The sequence below is a fragment of the Miniopterus schreibersii genome (assembly GCF_964146895.1).
Source record: "Miniopterus schreibersii genome assembly, chromosome: 3".
In the NCBI taxonomy this organism is placed as follows: Eukaryota; Metazoa; Chordata; class Mammalia; order Chiroptera; family Miniopteridae; genus Miniopterus; species Miniopterus schreibersii.
Window position 1 is genome coordinate 72999682 of NC_138103.1, and position 17026 is coordinate 73016707.

The 17026-nt window shown below is 39.2% G+C and overlaps 1 protein-coding gene across 2 annotated transcripts in view; it reads left to right on the forward strand.

Moving 5' to 3' along the window:
* The window catches only part of ADAMTS6 (ADAM metallopeptidase with thrombospondin type 1 motif 6), a 207326-nt gene that overhangs the window by 184179 nt on the left and 6121 nt on the right, over window positions 1-17026 (forward strand). For both annotated transcript variants that reach the window (XM_081132538.1, XM_081132539.1), the window contains 2 exons: window positions 2511-2687; window positions 5500-5656. In XM_081132538.1, coding sequence (XP_080988664.1) covers window positions 2511-2687; window positions 5500-5656 — 334 coding nt within the window. The remainder of the gene's footprint in view (window positions 1-2510; window positions 2688-5499; window positions 5657-17026) is intronic.

Here is a 17026-nt window from a genome sequence, read left to right on the forward strand (position 1 = left end):
CCGCGAAGCTCTAATGGAATGTAAGCTAATGGAGTTATTATTATTACTATTATTATTGAATAACAGTAAGCATTAAGAAAGTGACAGTAGTCCTCTAAGGCTTTGCTTTCTAACATTGGTGGACGGTGGAGGAGCCTTGGTGTGGAGTCAAGAGGACTATACCCCAGATCAAGAGCCTTGAATCGGGGCTTTATTTATCCTATGGAGGCCATGACTGCAAGATATGGTGGCGTGCCTTGGCTTCTTAAAATATTGTGATAGGACTGTTGTGAAGATTAACTGAGAATATATGTAAAGTACATAGTGTAGTGCCTGGCATCTAGGAAACACTCTGTAGGAGTGAGCATTGGGCCTGCCATTTAATAGTTGTCTGAGTGTCTACCAATTACTTATCCTAAGATTGTGGTGGTTTTTTTTTTCATTTTGAAGACAGAATAATAATTGCCATCTCACAGAACTTTTGTGAGGACTATGTAAATTATAGCACTTAGTACTTGGTGTACACAGTGTTTATTAAATGGTAGCTACTATTATTATTGTCGTTCTTAATAGTTATAGGAGTCGCAGCAGCAGCAGCAGTAGCTTTGGGCCTGGGGCCGGGCTAGCACTTGGCATGGAGAGATGAATTTGAGGAAGTAAGCAGAAACTTCCCACCAGGATACAGTAAGCACATTTAAAGAGTGAGTTTTTTAATCTTGAAGACAATAGTGAGCCACTGGAGGATTTTTTTCAATCAGAAGAGAATATAATTGGATGTGTGCTTTAGAGAGTGAGTTGGGGTGAGACAAGAGCAAGAAACAGGAGACCTGTTGGGAAGCCACTGCAATGTTACATGTAAGCAACGACGCTCTCTGTAGTAAGGTTAGTGGTAATGGAGACAGAGAAATCATCAGATGCAAGAGAGATTTAAGAGTTGAACTAACAGAGCCTAGTGGTTGGTTATATGGGTAGAGTGAGGCAGCAGCTGGAAATAAGGATGTTGATTTGGCTGTGAAAGGGAATAAGGGGTCAGAGATTTCTCTCTTGATCCCTAAGTCCCTAGCCGAAGCCTCTTTTGGGACCATGTTAGAAAGAACCGAACGTTACCCTCCTTCAGAATGCATCCCAATGACACTTCTTCTAAGTTGGAGGAAATGTGTTGTTATTCATTCAGTGTGGTGAAGCGTCTTCATGGGATCCTTGGTATTCACCTGAAAACATGTTAATATTTTTCTTTCTTTCTATGGCATGTACCGGGTTCAAGGATTGCCCCAGGCAAAGCCTCTCAGGGATATGTAGTGTTCATTAAGACCTCCTCATGCCACAGCTAGTACATCTTGATTTACCTGATGGTAAATCAAAACCGTCATCTTTCCAGACAAAGGCCAGCGTATATTTATCGAGTGCATACTCAAAGCCCTCTGCTGGATCCTGGGAGTCGGTGGTGTGGTGTACAAAGAGAAAGCAGAAATGAAATAACTTTAAGGAGCTTATAATCTGGTAGGGTTGAGAAGACATGCAAATACATAATTATCAAATGGACAGATGGTGATTAGGGGCACAGAATTCTTATATTCCACATCTTCTCTTAGGGTGTTTAACGTATTTACATGCTATCTCCTACATGAAACTTTGAGCCCCTAGAAGCGTAAAGGCTGTCTTGGGGGGTCATTGTTATGCCCCTTTCCTCCCAGACTAGTTCCTACAGGAGATGTGAAAATGTTTTTTAAATAAAAGGTATAGAAACGGGTTCAAGATATTGTAGGTAAGGTTCTCTTGTGAGGGAGAGGAAGTACAGATTTTAAGGAAGTGTTCAGATGTGCAGAGGAGAAAGCTGGAGGACTTGAGTCCGCCACTGTATTAAGTAGGTGACTCTAACACAGCCCTGGATTAACCTGGAGAAGGCGAATAATAGCCTTTGTGACACAGGAAAAAGCACCTTGTCCTTAGTATGAACGGACTGATCCAATTAAAGGACAGTAGAATTCATCATATTTAACTGATGGACAGGGAAAGTCCAGAGGCTTTCTGAGCAGTAAACCATCACCTGCGGCCATGTATTCTTAGCTACCCCGCTGTGAGAATGCCCGTGTAAATCAGCCCCTAGCTTGTTTCACAAAGACAAGTTCTCCTGGACTAATCGAAGAAGAATTTTCTTGAGAAGGCTACACCCAGCAAGTAGGAAACCAACGATTGATTCCACATTCCAGAAATTAGCAGAATCTTATCGTAGCTGACTGTGGCCAAGGATGGGGAGGAATCGAGGCGTAAACCTACCTGCAATAAAAAAAGAAAATAAGCTAGCCAAGAAAAGCAAACTTTGAGTTTAGCTCTTAAAGACCTTAGGGGGAAAGATAGAAGTACTTCTGCTTAAAAACTTAAGGAGTTTTCATACCTGAAAGACTTTGCCCAGAATTTAGTGGGTTTGTGTGCTGTACACCCTAACACATACTCACTTTAAGAAACACTGTCTTCGAATTCTCTTCTCTCTTTCCACTGTCGATATTCACCAGTGTTTGTTTTCTTTCCAGTGCACTCCCAAATGTGGTTCAGGATTCAAGCATCGGATTGTTCTGTGCAAGAGCAGTGACCTTTCTAAAACGTTCCCAGCTGCACAGTGTCCGGAGGAGAGCAAGCCCCCGATCCGCATGCGTTGCAGCCTGGGCCGCTGTCCTCCACCCCGCTGGGTGACGGGAGACTGGGGCCAGGTAAGGCGCTTGCCCGGTGCGCTCCTCTGAGGCAGCACCTGGAGATGCTTCGGTTCCTGACCGGCTCGTTGTGATGTCTCAGGAGATGAGTAACAACACGTAGAAATCTAGGTGTAAGATATGAGTATGAAACGAGGCACAAGTAGCAGCAGCCCCCCGTAGACACACTTAGGTATGGTTCTCCACCCCACACACTTCTCACTTCTACCTCCTCCTTGGATCCTGATGTTTTAACTTAAAATTAAAAGCAAGATAGTCTAGGTGGCCACAGATTTGAACAGGCTACCAAAACTTCGAATTCTGGTCCCAGCTCTCTCAACTAATTCAAGTACAAATCAGTTAACACCAGTGTCTTAATTTTCCTACTTGCAAAATAATTCCTCTTAACCTCACAGAAAAGATATGGGGGTTTTGATCGACAGTCTTTGAAATGTCATTAATACTTATTTTTTAATGGGTTTTTCTGATGGAGACTATGAATTGGGAAGCAAGTACATAGGGCTTTTGGTATGTACTTGCATATTATACTCACTTCCAGGCCATGTTCCCATTCTTTTCTTTTTCCTCTCTCACTTTTAATTGTGTTATCTTGCTGAAGGTACCTTAAATCCTTTAAAAGCAACTCTGTAACCTTTTTGTGTAGAAGGAAAGTTAAGTATTATTGTTGTTGTTAAATGTACAAAAGAAAATCTGTTAGGTTACGTTAAAAAATGACACTCCAGAAACTCAATTTCTAGACTATCAATACCCTTTTCCTGTGGTTTTATAATTAACCTTGTAACTAGTCATTTTTAAATATCTAAGACCAAAATAAGTCATAATGGCATATAATTCCACTGTTACTTTTTGTTTGTGCTCTGGGCCTGCCATTAGTTATTAAAAATGGCATTTCATAGAAGTAGTTACCAAAATTCTGGCCAAAAATGAATATTGCTAGAGTATAGCAGTATCTATAGACCTCTTCTGTCACATTTGGGAGCAAAGATTTTCAGTCTCCATTAAGGCAAATAATTATACTTACTCAGCCCCGTGGGGAGACAAAAGTATGATCATAAAATAATCAACATTTGCACTTGTATAGCAAATAACTAGTAACTTGGTTTTATATAACAGTATTTAGTTTAGTTTACAAAGTGCTCAAGTGGAATACTCAGGAGCATTGTATGCAATTAAGTGTTTCACTATAGAAGCGTGACAGTGTCACAATGTATTATTGATATTACACTATTAAAGAATCAGTACAGCATGGTTGGGTTGCTGGAGGGGTTGGAGAAAAAAGAGAGAATGAGCTCATGGACATGGACAACAGTGTGCTGACTGGGGGGAGGGGGGAGAGGTGGAAGAGGGTATATGAGGGATAAATGGTGATAGAAAAAAATAAAATAAAATAAAAATAAATATTTGCAAAAAAAGAATCAGTACAAACATGCACTCATAATTTTCATTTAAACCAGGTAAGAATTTCCTCCTTATATATTCATCATTGTAATGCACTGTTATATAATGGCCCCTTGAAAGTTTTTGCATGTTAGTGATTTCGCCAAATTCACAGTTATCAATTTGAGATTATTCTTTTATTTTTTTGGTTTTTTTAATATATCTTTATTGATTTCAGAGAGAGGAAGGGAGAGGGAGAGAGAGAGAAACATCAATGATGAGAGAGTCATTGATCGAGCCTGCAACCAGGGCATGTGCCCTGACCGGGAATCGAACCCCGATTGCCTGGATCCCAGGTCGTCACTCAAACACTGAGCCACGCCCGGCCGGGCTGAGATTATTCTTTTAAGTGTCATCAAATCCTTTTCTTCTCATCTATATTTTCAATCCAGTTTCCTAAAATTGAAATTAACCATTCAAAAAGCAAAGATGCTTTAGTACATTTTTATAGTGCATTTATTTGTCATTCTGTATTTAGAAACTTAAAAGTAAAAGTGTCTGTGAATGTCCTTGCAAGTTCTGTATGTGCTTTGAGAGTTTTTGCAAACAAAGCCACAGGGCCTTGGTTTGTTTACCTTGTAAACATGCCCGTGGCCTGTCTTGGCACTGGCTAGCTCTTCATCGCTTTGATCGCAAGTCTCACAGGCTTTCTGGTATTCTGGGTGGCAGTCCCGAAGAATAGACCCAGCTTCATTCTTCAGCCTGGACAGCTGATCAGTCTCAGCTGAAACTAAGCCACTCAGAAAATAACTTCAATTCTGAAATAACGAAATCCCCAACTAGGTGAGGGACACATGCTAATTGGCCAACAGCAGACCTCTCAGGTTTGGGTGGCTGATAGTACCTTAGAAAACCTGTGTACTTACTTCAACTGTTTGTTTGTTTTTTAAACTGGCTATATCTTCAGACCTCACAGCAGTCACTGCTGTAACACTGAACTAATGCTTTGATCAGAGTCAGAGCACACCAGTACACCATCATCAGGTTGTTTGCCCACAAGCCTATAATAAATAGTGAGCAATAGTGATGTCCCAACCCTGGAATCTCCGATTATTCTACTTCGTCATGAGAGTCTTATTATACTCCTATTGGAGTTCACTAGCACTGCTTGGAACTGTTGGAATACTAGCCCAAGAAATCTTTATTTATTGTCTTCTGGGGAACTAAGTTGCTTCTCTTTTCTAGGGTAATGACATGATCCTTGAGTTTCCAAACCAACTCTATAGTAGAATGACCTAATCATGCACCTCTCGAAGACAAATTACATTTGGGCTTTAAATGCTAATATATGTGATATTTGAAATGACATAGTATCTTTTTTACCTCCTGAAAATTGTTGAGACCTGTATTGTGTTCTCTCTGTCTTTGGGTTTAGTGTTCTGCTCAGTGTGGCCTTGGACAGCAAATGCGGACCGTGCAATGCCTCTCCTACACTGGACAGGCGTCTAGTGACTGTCCAGAAACTGCTCGGCCTCCGTCGATGCAGCAGTGTGAAAGCAAATGTGACAGTACCCCCACTACCAATACTGAAGGTGAGTTTCCCAGGAAGAAGAAGCCCGTGATTCCCAGAGCTTGAAGAGACCCATAAAACCACTGTTTGTATAGAGCATTTATGAAAGCTGGGTATGTACTGTATATGTAATCAGAAAACCTGAGTTTTTTCCTGGCTCTTCCCCTAACTTTATGACCTTGTTAAGTCAGTTAACCTTTCTGGAGTTAAGTTTACTGATCTATACAATGAGAGATTGGAGTGGATAATCTCTAAGGTCATGTCCAACCTAGCATTCTATGTTTGACTTGTGCTAGAAATATAGAGATGATTTTGAATGAACCATGCTTAAGAGTGAAAACTTCTGTTTCTTTATGGATCTCTACCATTGTGAAGATTAAAATTCCTGCTTGTTGTGCATATAATGAGAGCATATGTTTGAAACTACTTACGTTTCAAATGCTAATTTTCTCATTGTAGAAAAGTGGAAAAGATAATTATATCACGGTTTATGTAGGAGGACAGAGGCCTTTAGACTCTGAAGTTTCTCTCTGTTATATATTGGGAAATCTCTTTGGTAACAACAGATAACCAACCAAATCCTAAGTTTTATTCTATCTTTCAATAAATGTACTTTATCCAGTTAGACATACTCATTTGAAATTTCCTGAATGCTACTATGTGCAAGGCGCTGTAACAGAAACTATGGGTGTATAGAGACAAATATGGCATAGTCAGGAGGTCAAACTGCATTCTCCTGAAAACAGAGGCATGATCAAATACATACACACAAACATCTGAAACCACGAATTTAAATTATGTTGGAATCCCAGCCCTAGGGCTCTGCTTAAAAAGCAAAGTAAAACAGAAATAAATAACTATCCTAAATATAGTTATTAATATTTTTCAAATGAAAATGATATTCTCATAAACCTGTTAAAAAGAGATATATTCCTTTTGACCAGTTTTATCCAGTTTGAAGGATTTTTTAAATCCTATTTTTTAATGTTTCCATGGGGATTTGATTTTAGGAAGACCAATCATCTTGCATGACAAGATGCAGAATTGTTGCATCTTTACAGATCATCTGGATTTTACATCAGGATCTCAACACAGTGTACTTCTTGTGTGACTTACTCTTTCAAAGAAATATAGCCTTATTCTACATTAGTTCAAAATCACAGCATTAATTTGCAAAATCTCTGGTTCTAAATGATCTAAATAAAAATATCTTCTATGAGGACTGCATCACACTTTTTTTTTTTTGCAAATAAATTATTAGTTATCAATCACATGGGTTTGGGAATCTATTTTTCTTTTAGAGTTGGAAGATAAAAGGTTAAGGTGGAAGAGAAGACATAACTATCATACTAAATTAGTTTATGTTGGGCATTATGTTAGGCCGTTTGTATTTATTATCCATCTTATATATCTCATGTACGTAAATACCTGTGTGTGTGTGTATTATATAATCATGGCCACAGCCTTCTGAGAGTTGGTATTACTAATAAGGAAACTGAGGCACAAAGAGAGAGAGTGAATTGCCCAAATTACAAGACTCAGAAATAGCAGTGTCTGGATTTGAACCCAAATTTGGCAGAGCCCAAGGGTATATCAGTTTCAACTACATTATATGCTATTTGTAATTCACTCTTTAAAAGTAGGTGTTTTAACATGAAGACAGAGCTTCTGGTTGTGAAGTAAGGATACTTCTGGCATCACCATCAACCTAATTCAACATATTAAGTCTTAATGATTGCTGGAAGAACTGGCTTCTAACATGCCCCCAATGATACATTTTGAGGTTGTGTTTAGCGCTTCATTTTCAGCTATTTTAGTAATTTCTCCAAAAGCTTCTGTATAGTGAGTAATTATTATACATAAGCTTTGCAGCTGAAGATGAAATGCTGTTTTTAGAGTGGGCAGAATATCATTTGTCACGTCACTTAAAGAAATTCTCTTAAAATGGGTAAATGTTAATGTGATGTTGTTTGAATTATTGAGAGAAACACCTCATAGTCATTTAATCTGGCAGGCCAAATAATATTTTATCATATTAACTTGAAAAAAGCAGTTAGGACAGTATTTTTAGCCTTTTCAGTAAAGGAGGAAACTTTTAGGAAATTATTAATCCTACAAAGTATGACTAATCTTAGAATTGTTATCCCCCTAAAGCTGTTGACTCATTTAAAAGAGGATCACTCTTGAGATTAATCAGCCTGCAGGCAGAGGCAGACCTCAGAATGCTTAGAGTCTTTGCCTGATCTGCTTCGGGACCCAGGCCTTGGAAAAGCAGACTTTGGTGTGCATCTTGGTCCTGTCCGACTGGACCCAGCCCCAGCAGAGGAGATCTCAAGCTGAGGGTTATTGATAGCTCCAAATAGGGTACTCAGGGCCAGTCACAAACTATGTTTGACATTGGCCTGCACCAGAGACCCTCCAAAAAGACTGAGAGTCCTAGCAGACCTACCTAATACATAGAAACAAACCCCCAACAGGCAGCCAAAGTAGGGAGACCAAAAAACAAGCCCTAAATGAAAGAACAAGAGAAGTCTCCAGAAAAAGAGCTAAATGAAATAGAGATAAGCAATCTATCAGATACAGAGCTCAGAATACTGATTTTAAGGATGCTCAACAGCCTGAAAAAAGATATGGAGACTATGAAGAAAATTAAGAATGACATAGCAGAAATAAAGAATACATTGGAAGGAATAAACAGCAGATTAGAGGAAGCTGAGGATCAGATCAGTGAATTAAAAGACAGGGTAGAAACAATCAATCAGAGACTCAAAAAGAAAAAAACAATTAAAAAACAGGAGGACAGTCTAAGGGAGCTGTGGGACAACATGAAACATAACAATATTCACATTATAGAAATGCCAGAGGAGGTCGAAAGTAAGCAAGGGTTAGAGAACCTGTTTGAAGAAATAATGGCAGAAAACTTCTCTAACCTGGCCACGGAAAAATTCATGCAAATCCAGGAGGCACAGAGAGTCCCAAGCAAGAAGAATCCAAAGAGGCCCACGCCCAGACACATCATAATTAAAATGCCAAGAATTTAAGACAGAGAATCTTAAAGGAAGCTAGAGAAAAGCAATCAGTTACCTACAAAGGAGACCTCATAAGGCTATTAGCTGACTTCTCATCAGAAACTCTACAGGCCTGAAGAGAATGGCATGAAGTATTCAAGGTAATGCAAAACAAGGATCTGAAACCAAGACTACTCTATCCAGCAAGACTATCATTCAAGATAGATGGTGATATAAAGAGCTTCCCAGACCAAAAAAAAAAAGGCTAAAGGAGTTTATCACCACCAAACTAGCATTGCAGGAAATGTTAAAGGAACTGCTGTAATTAGAAGTAGAAATAAAGAGAGAAACATAGGTATAAAGAATTAAAATGGCAATAGATAAGTATCTATCAGTAATAACCATAAATGTAAATTGGTTAAATGCCTCAATAAAAATATATAGGGTGGCTGAATGGATAAGAAAACATGACCCAAATATATACTGCCTACAAGAGACCCACCTTAGAACAAAAGACTCACACAGGATGAGAGTGAAGGGATGGAAAAAATTTCCCATGCCAATGGAAATGGAAAAAAAAAGCTGGGGTGGCAATACTCATATTGGACAAAATAGACTTCAAAATGAAGACCATAATGAGAGACAAGAAAGGTAATTACATAATACTAAAGGAATCAATCCAACAAGAGGATATAACCCTGATATATATGCACCCAATATAGGAGCACCTAAATTTATAAAAAAACTTCTAGAGGACTTTAACGGAAAGATCAACAGTAATACAGTCACAGTAGGGGACTTTAACACCCCACTGACTTCACTGGATAGGTGTTCTAGACAAAAAATCAACAAGGAAACAGTGACCCTCAATGGCACACCAGATGGATTTAATTGACATTTATAGAACATTCTACTCCAAAGCTGCAGAATATACATTCTTCTCAGGTGCACATGGGATATTCTCAAAGATAGACCACATGTTAGGACACAAAACAAGTCTCTACAAGTTCAGGAAAATTGAAATCATATCAAGCATCTTCTCAGACCACAATGACATGAGATTAGAAATCAACTACAATAAAAACACTAAAAAACATTCAAACACATAGAGGCTAAATAGCATGTTTTTAAACAATGAATGGGTTACTAAAGAGATCAAGGAAGAAATAAAAAACTTTCTGGAAACAAATGAAAATGAACACACAACTCCAAATCTATGGGACACAATGAAGGAGTCCCGAGAGGGAAGTTCATAGCACTACAAGCCTACCTCAAAAAACAAGAAAAACTTGTAATAAACTGTCTAACCCTACAACTTAAAAACTTAGAAAGAGAACAACAAGAAAAGCCCAGAGTAAGTAGAAGGAGGGAAATAATAAAGATCAGAGCAGAAATAAATGACATAGAGACTAAAAAAACAATACAAAAGATCAGTGAAATCAAGAGCTGGTTCTTTGAAAAGATAAACAAAATTGATGAACTCTTAGACTTATCAAGAAACAAAGAGAGAGGACACAAATAAACAAAATCAGAAACAAAAGAGGTGAAATAACAACTGACCCCACAGAGATACAAAGGATTGTAAGAAAATACTATGAACAACTATATGGCACCAAGCTGGACAACCTGAATGAAATGGACAAATTCCTAGAAAAATACAAACTTCCAGAACTCAATCAGGAAGAGTCAGAAAACCTGAATAGGCCGATAACTGCTCATGAAGTTGAAGCAGTAATCAAAGGGCTCCCAGCACACAAAAGCCCTGGCCTGGATGGCTTCACAGGGCAGTTTTACCAAACATTCAAAGAACTGACACTTACCTTCTTCAAACTATTTCAAAAAAATCCAAGAGGAAGGAACACTTCCAAACTCTTTTTATGAGGCCAGCATTAGCCTAATTCCAAAATCACATAAAGACACTACAAAGAAAGAAAATGACAGGCCAATATCCCTGATGAACATAGATGCTAAAATCCTCAACAAAATATTAGCAAATCAGATCCAGCAATATATTAAAAGTGTCATACACCATGACCAAGTGGGATTTATTCAAGGGATGCAAGGCTGGTACAATATTCACAAATCAATAAATGTGATACATCACATAAACAAACTGAAAGACAAAAATCACATGATCATATCAATAGATGCAGAAAAAGCATTTGATAAAATCCAACACCCATTTTTGATAAAAACTCAGCAAAGTAGCAATAGAGGGATCATACCGCAACATAATAAAGGCTGTATATGACAAACTTACAGCCAACATCATCATAGTCAATAGGCAAAAGGTAAAACCATTTCTCCTAAGAACAGGAACAAGACAGGGGTGTCCACTTTCACCACTCTTATTCAACATAGTACTGGAAGTCCTAGCCACAGTGATCAGACAAGAAGAAAACATAAAAGGCTTCCAAATTGGAAAGGAGGAAGTAAAACTGTCATCATTTGCAGACGACATGATATTGTACATAGAAAATCTTAAAGACTCCCCCAAAAAACTACTAGATTTAGTAAATGAATTCAGCAAGATAGCAGGATCCAAAATTAACACCCAGAAATTGATGGCATTTTTATATACCAATAATGTACTTTCATAAAGAGAAACTAAAAAAACAATCCCATTTGCCATTGCAACTAAAAAAATAAGATACCTAGGAATAAACTTAACCAAAGATGTAAAAGACCTATACTCAGAAAACTACAGGACACTGAAAAAAGAAATAGAGGAAGATATAAACCAATGGAAAAATACACCATGTTCATGGGTTGGAAGAATTAACATAATTAAAATGTCCATACTACCTAAAGCAATCTATAAATTCAATACAATCTCCATTAAAATACCAAGAGCATATTTCACAGATCTAGAACAAACACTTTGAAAATTTATATGGATCCAAGAAAGAACCCAGATAGCCGTGGCAATCTTGAGAAAGAACAACAAAGTTGGAGGGATCACAATACCAGATATCAAGTTATACTATAAAGCCACTGTAATCAAAACAGCCTGGTACTGGTACAAGAACAGACATATAGATCAGTGGAACAGAACAGAGAACCCAGAAATTTACCCACGCCATTGTTGTCAATTAATATTTTACAAAAGAGGCAAGAACATACAATGGAGTAAAGACAGTCTCTTCAATAAATGGTGCTGGGAAAATTGGACAGGTACATGCAAAAAAAAAATGAAACTAGACCACCAACTTACACTATACACAAAAATAAACTCAAAATGGATAAGAGACTTAAATGTAAGACATGAAACCATAAGAATCCTAGAAGGAAACGTAGACAGCAAAATCTCAGACATCTCTCGTAGCAATATATTTGCCGATACATCTCCTAGGGCAAGAAAAACAAGGGAGAAAATAAACAAATGGGACTACATCAAAATAAAAAGCTTCTGCACAGCAAAAGAAACCATCAACAAAACAAAAAGGGGGCCCACTGTATGGGAGAACATATTTTCTAATGACACATCTGATAAAGGGTTAATATCCAAAATATATAAGGAACTCATACAACTTAACAAAAGGAAGACAGACAATCCAACTAAAAAATGGGCAAAGGACCTAAATAGACACTTCTCCAAAGAAGACATTCAGATGGCCAAGAGACATGAAACAATGCTCAAGGTCACTAATCATCAGATAGATATAAATTAAAACCACAATGAGGTATCACTTCACACCTGTCAGAATGGCTCCATCAACAAATCAATGAAGGACAAGTTCCAGTGAGAGTGGAGAAAAGGGAACCCTGGTACACTGCTGATGGGAGTGCAGCCTGGTGCAGCCACTATGGAAAGCAGTATGGAGTTTCCTCAAAAGATTAAAAATTGACCTGCCATTTGACCCAGTGATCCCACTTCTGGGAATATATCCTAAGAAATCCAAAACACCAATCAGAAAGAACTTACGCACCCCTATGTTCATAGCAGTTCAATTTACAATAGCTAAGATATGGAAACAGCCCAAGTGCCCATTGGTAGATGAATGGATAAAAAAGCTGTGGCAAATTTACACCATGGAAATCTGTGCAGCTGTAAAGAAGAAGGATCTCTTATCCTTTGGGACAACGTGGAAGGAACTAGAAAGTATTATACTAAGTGAAATAAGCCAGCCAGAGAAAGACAAGTACCACATGATCTCACTTATATGTGGAATGTAATGAACAAAATAAACTGATGAACAAAATGGATCCAGGGACATAGAAGCATGGAACAGACTGAGGGATCTCAGAGGGAAGGTGGGGGTGGGGGAGTGGGTGGGGAGAGATTAATTAAAGAACTTATATGCTTATAGGAGGTTAAGCATCTATAGGGAGTTTAAGCACAGTAGTCCCCAAAGTCAACATAAAATAATGGAACTTGAGGGGAGGGAGTTGGGAGCTGGATGAGAAGGGTGAAGGGATTAAGCAAAGAAAAAAAGGAAAGACTCATGGACACAGACAACAGTGTGGTGATTACTGGAGGGAATGGGGATGGGGGAGGTGAAGAGAGTAAAGGGGGGATAAATGGTGATGGAAGGAGACCCGCCTTGGGTGACGAACACACAATCCAATATACAGATGATGTATTGTAGAATTATATACCTGAAACTTTTGTGATTTTATTAACCAATGTCACCCCAATAAATTCAATTAAAATAAAAGAAAAAACAAAAATAATAGAGATTGAAGTGGAGGGAGGTTAGGCAACAACGGATAGTAAGAAAAAGGAAATCAGAAGTGTAGCATCACAAAATTAAAAGAAAATAGTGGGAAGGAATAGGAAGAGAAGGAAGGGAGAGGAAATCTGCCATGTGTCACGCCTGCTCTAGTTGTCTGTTTCTGAAAGCCCTCAGCTACGAGTTAGAGCACCATAGGCTTCATCTTGACCGTCGGCGCTGGTGAGGGGAACTCCGCCGTGCGGCCGAGAGTGAATTACAGACGTGCTGGGTATCCCTGCGTTTGAAATACTACTCGGAGTAATTTTTTAAAGACTATCTGGCAGCTGGGTCTAGCCTACTCAAGCTCACCTGAAATTCTGTCCCAAATGCCATTTTATTCTTTATGCAGTTTCAAGTTCCCTTGTAGTTTATATGATGAGTCTTTTCTGCTTCTCAGTAGCACAAGGCACTTTGTCATCTCGTATTTATTGCTGCCAGGTAAGGATTCATGGTGTGCCGTGAGCTGGTAACCACCCCAGGAAAGGTGTGGTTAGTGTACATTGGTTTACCAGCCCAGCTGTCTGTCAGTGGCTTTGGTGGGTCTCAGGCTCCCTCAGGTAAATTACTCTGCGAAGGCCTGGGCAGCTCCAGAAATCTCATAAAATCCCTAGAACAAAACAGCTACTGAATTTTGGTTCTTAAATGGCATCCAGTATATTAAAATCAGTGAAAGGAATGGTGAAGGTGAAGACTTTGATTTCAAGGAGGTGGAGAAGACCTGTTTGCTTTTTTCCTTTCTGTTTCTCTTTGCTGTTTTAAAGAGCTCATAATCCCTCTTAGCACCCAGGTTCACAATCCTGGCTGGCCGCTTTAGAGGCGACTCTGGATTTGTGTTGGGATCACATCACCTTGAAGTTAAATGAAGGTGGCAACCAGGGAATGAGACTAGGTAAGAAGGAGCCGAGGAAGCAGAGAGAAAGGAGAGGCTTAGTCAGGGAGGATGAATCAGAGTCAAGCTCCCTCGTTGCTGTCACCTTGATCCGAGGATAAAAAGTTAGTGTACTATTCCCGTTGCATGCATAGTATCAAGGTCCCAAGCAAAGCGTGTTTCGTCCTTTCCTGATCCGAGTATGTAAAATGTCCAGGGCTCAAGTACAGTGTTACTCAGAAGAGTCCGCTGAGTTCACATCACCTGCCCATAGCTCACACGCACACGCACACGCACACGCACATGCATGGCCTTTGCTCTCTCCCTTCGTCCCCATGGGAAGAGGCACAGCTGGTTGTACTTCTGTGATACAAAAGGTAGACCCCTAGGTGCTTAAGTCATGACTCTCTACTCACTGTGCTCTTCTTCTGAATATCATAGGAACTTATAGGCACAGAGGACACACATTCTCCAAAGAAAGATGCTGAATGGTCCAGCCAGGTCATGGAAGGATATGTCCCTGTGTATCCGAGCTCACCCCAAGGATACAATTTAGGCAGGCTTTGCAGTGTTTTATGAATTAAATACAAGAGCACTGCATTTTGGGAGTTGTCCTTGTACTCCTTCGACCAAGCCAAGCCCTCAAAGTCACACTGAATCTGAATCCAATAGCATCTTAAATTCATAAGCCTCTGTTCTGTATGAGTATTTTGAAACCATGTCTTAGGTCCGGGTTTTGAAAGATTAATGTAAAGCACCTGGGGAAAAACCCACTGGAACATCAAGGATAAGTAGAGTCATGTGTTGCCTGCGAAACAGGTTGTCTAATTTTTATCATTCAACTCCACCAAAACCCAGATTCCCAGGGAGACCCACTCCAGCATACCTGGCAAGTTCCTTAAGATTCTAAGAATGTGTCTCGTTCACATTGCAGGGCCTAGCGACTGGCTTTTGGCCCTGGATAGCTTCCCAAATCTCCCTGAGAAGAATTTAGTGATACTCCTTAAATTGTCATTCCCACCAGAAGTCCCTGGCCTTGGGTAAAGTGACTTTATTTTTGGATTGGGGGTAGTTATGTAAAAAAAAAAAAAAAGAGATGAGTTAGATCAGCAAAATATTTCCTAAAAACCACGCAGTAAGGACCTCTCACTCTTCCAGTAGCCTCACAGGGAAAATGGAGCGAACTTAGCTGTACACGGTGATAGTAGCAGAGAAAATCAGGCTCCTTCATCTTAAAATTCTTGACCCTCCTGGCTCAGATTCCACTACTTAAAAAGCAGTAGACATAGTGTATCTGTATGAAGAAAAATGATTGTAAAGACCAAATCTTCAAGATACGTTAATTACAGAGAGATTACATTATAAGAGGTTCTACCTATTTTCAGATTATGTGTTACTTGGGTATAGAGAGACTTTTATTTTTTAGATATTTTAGGTATTAGCTAGAAATCAATGCCTACTGAAGATCATTTAGAAATTAAAGCAGAACTTTTCTGTTATTGTTTTGGGTTTAGTGGGAAAATGTGATTTAATTTATGCACAACTCTTCCAGAATGGTTTTATCACCAATGTAAGCTGTATATTGGCTCAAGGGTGGTAGTGGAAAGACTATTTCATATGTTCAATGGGCTTTGAGGATGCGGCACACTAGTGAATGAAAAGTTTTATAATTAAGGTTTCTCAACTACGTCAGTAAATGTCAACGAGTCATTCCAAGTGCTATACAAGTCAGTCCTCTGTACCTAAGCTAGGAAAATGACAGGTGGGTTGAATGCACCCATATCATTTAAAACTGGTACAAATGTTTTTAAGATTACATTTGGCTTTCTGTAATAGTGGGCCCTTAAAACTTCTCAGTGTGTCTAAAATTGCCTTTCACTCATGTAATTTTACAAAAGTTAGGGATAAAGGTAGAGCTGAAGAAAAGTATTAGGCTATTTTGAACGCCTGTGACCTAGAACCCTCCTTTCAAAAACATTTTCCCTTCTCTAAGGTGGCAGAGCAAACCCCTTGACAATGTGCCCAAAGGCTGACTTATCATTAGTGCTATCAGCCAAGAATACAGAAGAACTGACAGGCAGAAACCTTTTTTTTTTTTTTTTTTCTTCATTTAGATGCTAAGAATGCTGCCCAAACAGAGTGGTTTCGAACTCAGACAAACCTGAGTTCTGGTCCCAGTTCTTAGACCAACTAGCTGCGTGACCCAACATGAGTTTTGTAACCTTTTTGAGCTTCAGTTTTCCCATCTGTGTAAAGCTGATGTTTTATATATTTAAAAGGATTAAATATATAAATATGTAAAGCCAACTAAGGCAGGGCTTGGCACAGAGGAGGCATTTGGTAAATTATTTTTAATGTTATTATTACTAGATTAAGCTCTTATGGAGTTAAAAGACAGAGAATGACAGACTAGTCAAAGGTTGACCTTTGGTGAACAAGTTTTCATCTGTCCAAATACTGACACTTCCAGTTGGACAGTCCCTAGAAAAGCAAACCAAAAGTAAGAGCGGGATGGTCCTTGCACCCCCTCCTTTGTGGGAGTCCCTGCACTCCACCGAGGCTGAAGGTCCTTATAGAGCCTAGGAGTCACCATTTTAGCATTTCATCAAGGCCCACTGTCCAAGTGTTGGCAGTCTCCAACCCTGGGTCTTCCCCCTGGTCTCCTCACCCCACCCCATTGTAATATACCTGCTCTCTCTCTACTACCTTTCTGTTCATTTGCTCATGTGTGCCAATGTGTGGCCCTTCCTCAGAGCCTGCGTACGTTTTGACGTGGGTCGCAGAGTGAGAAGTTCTCATCA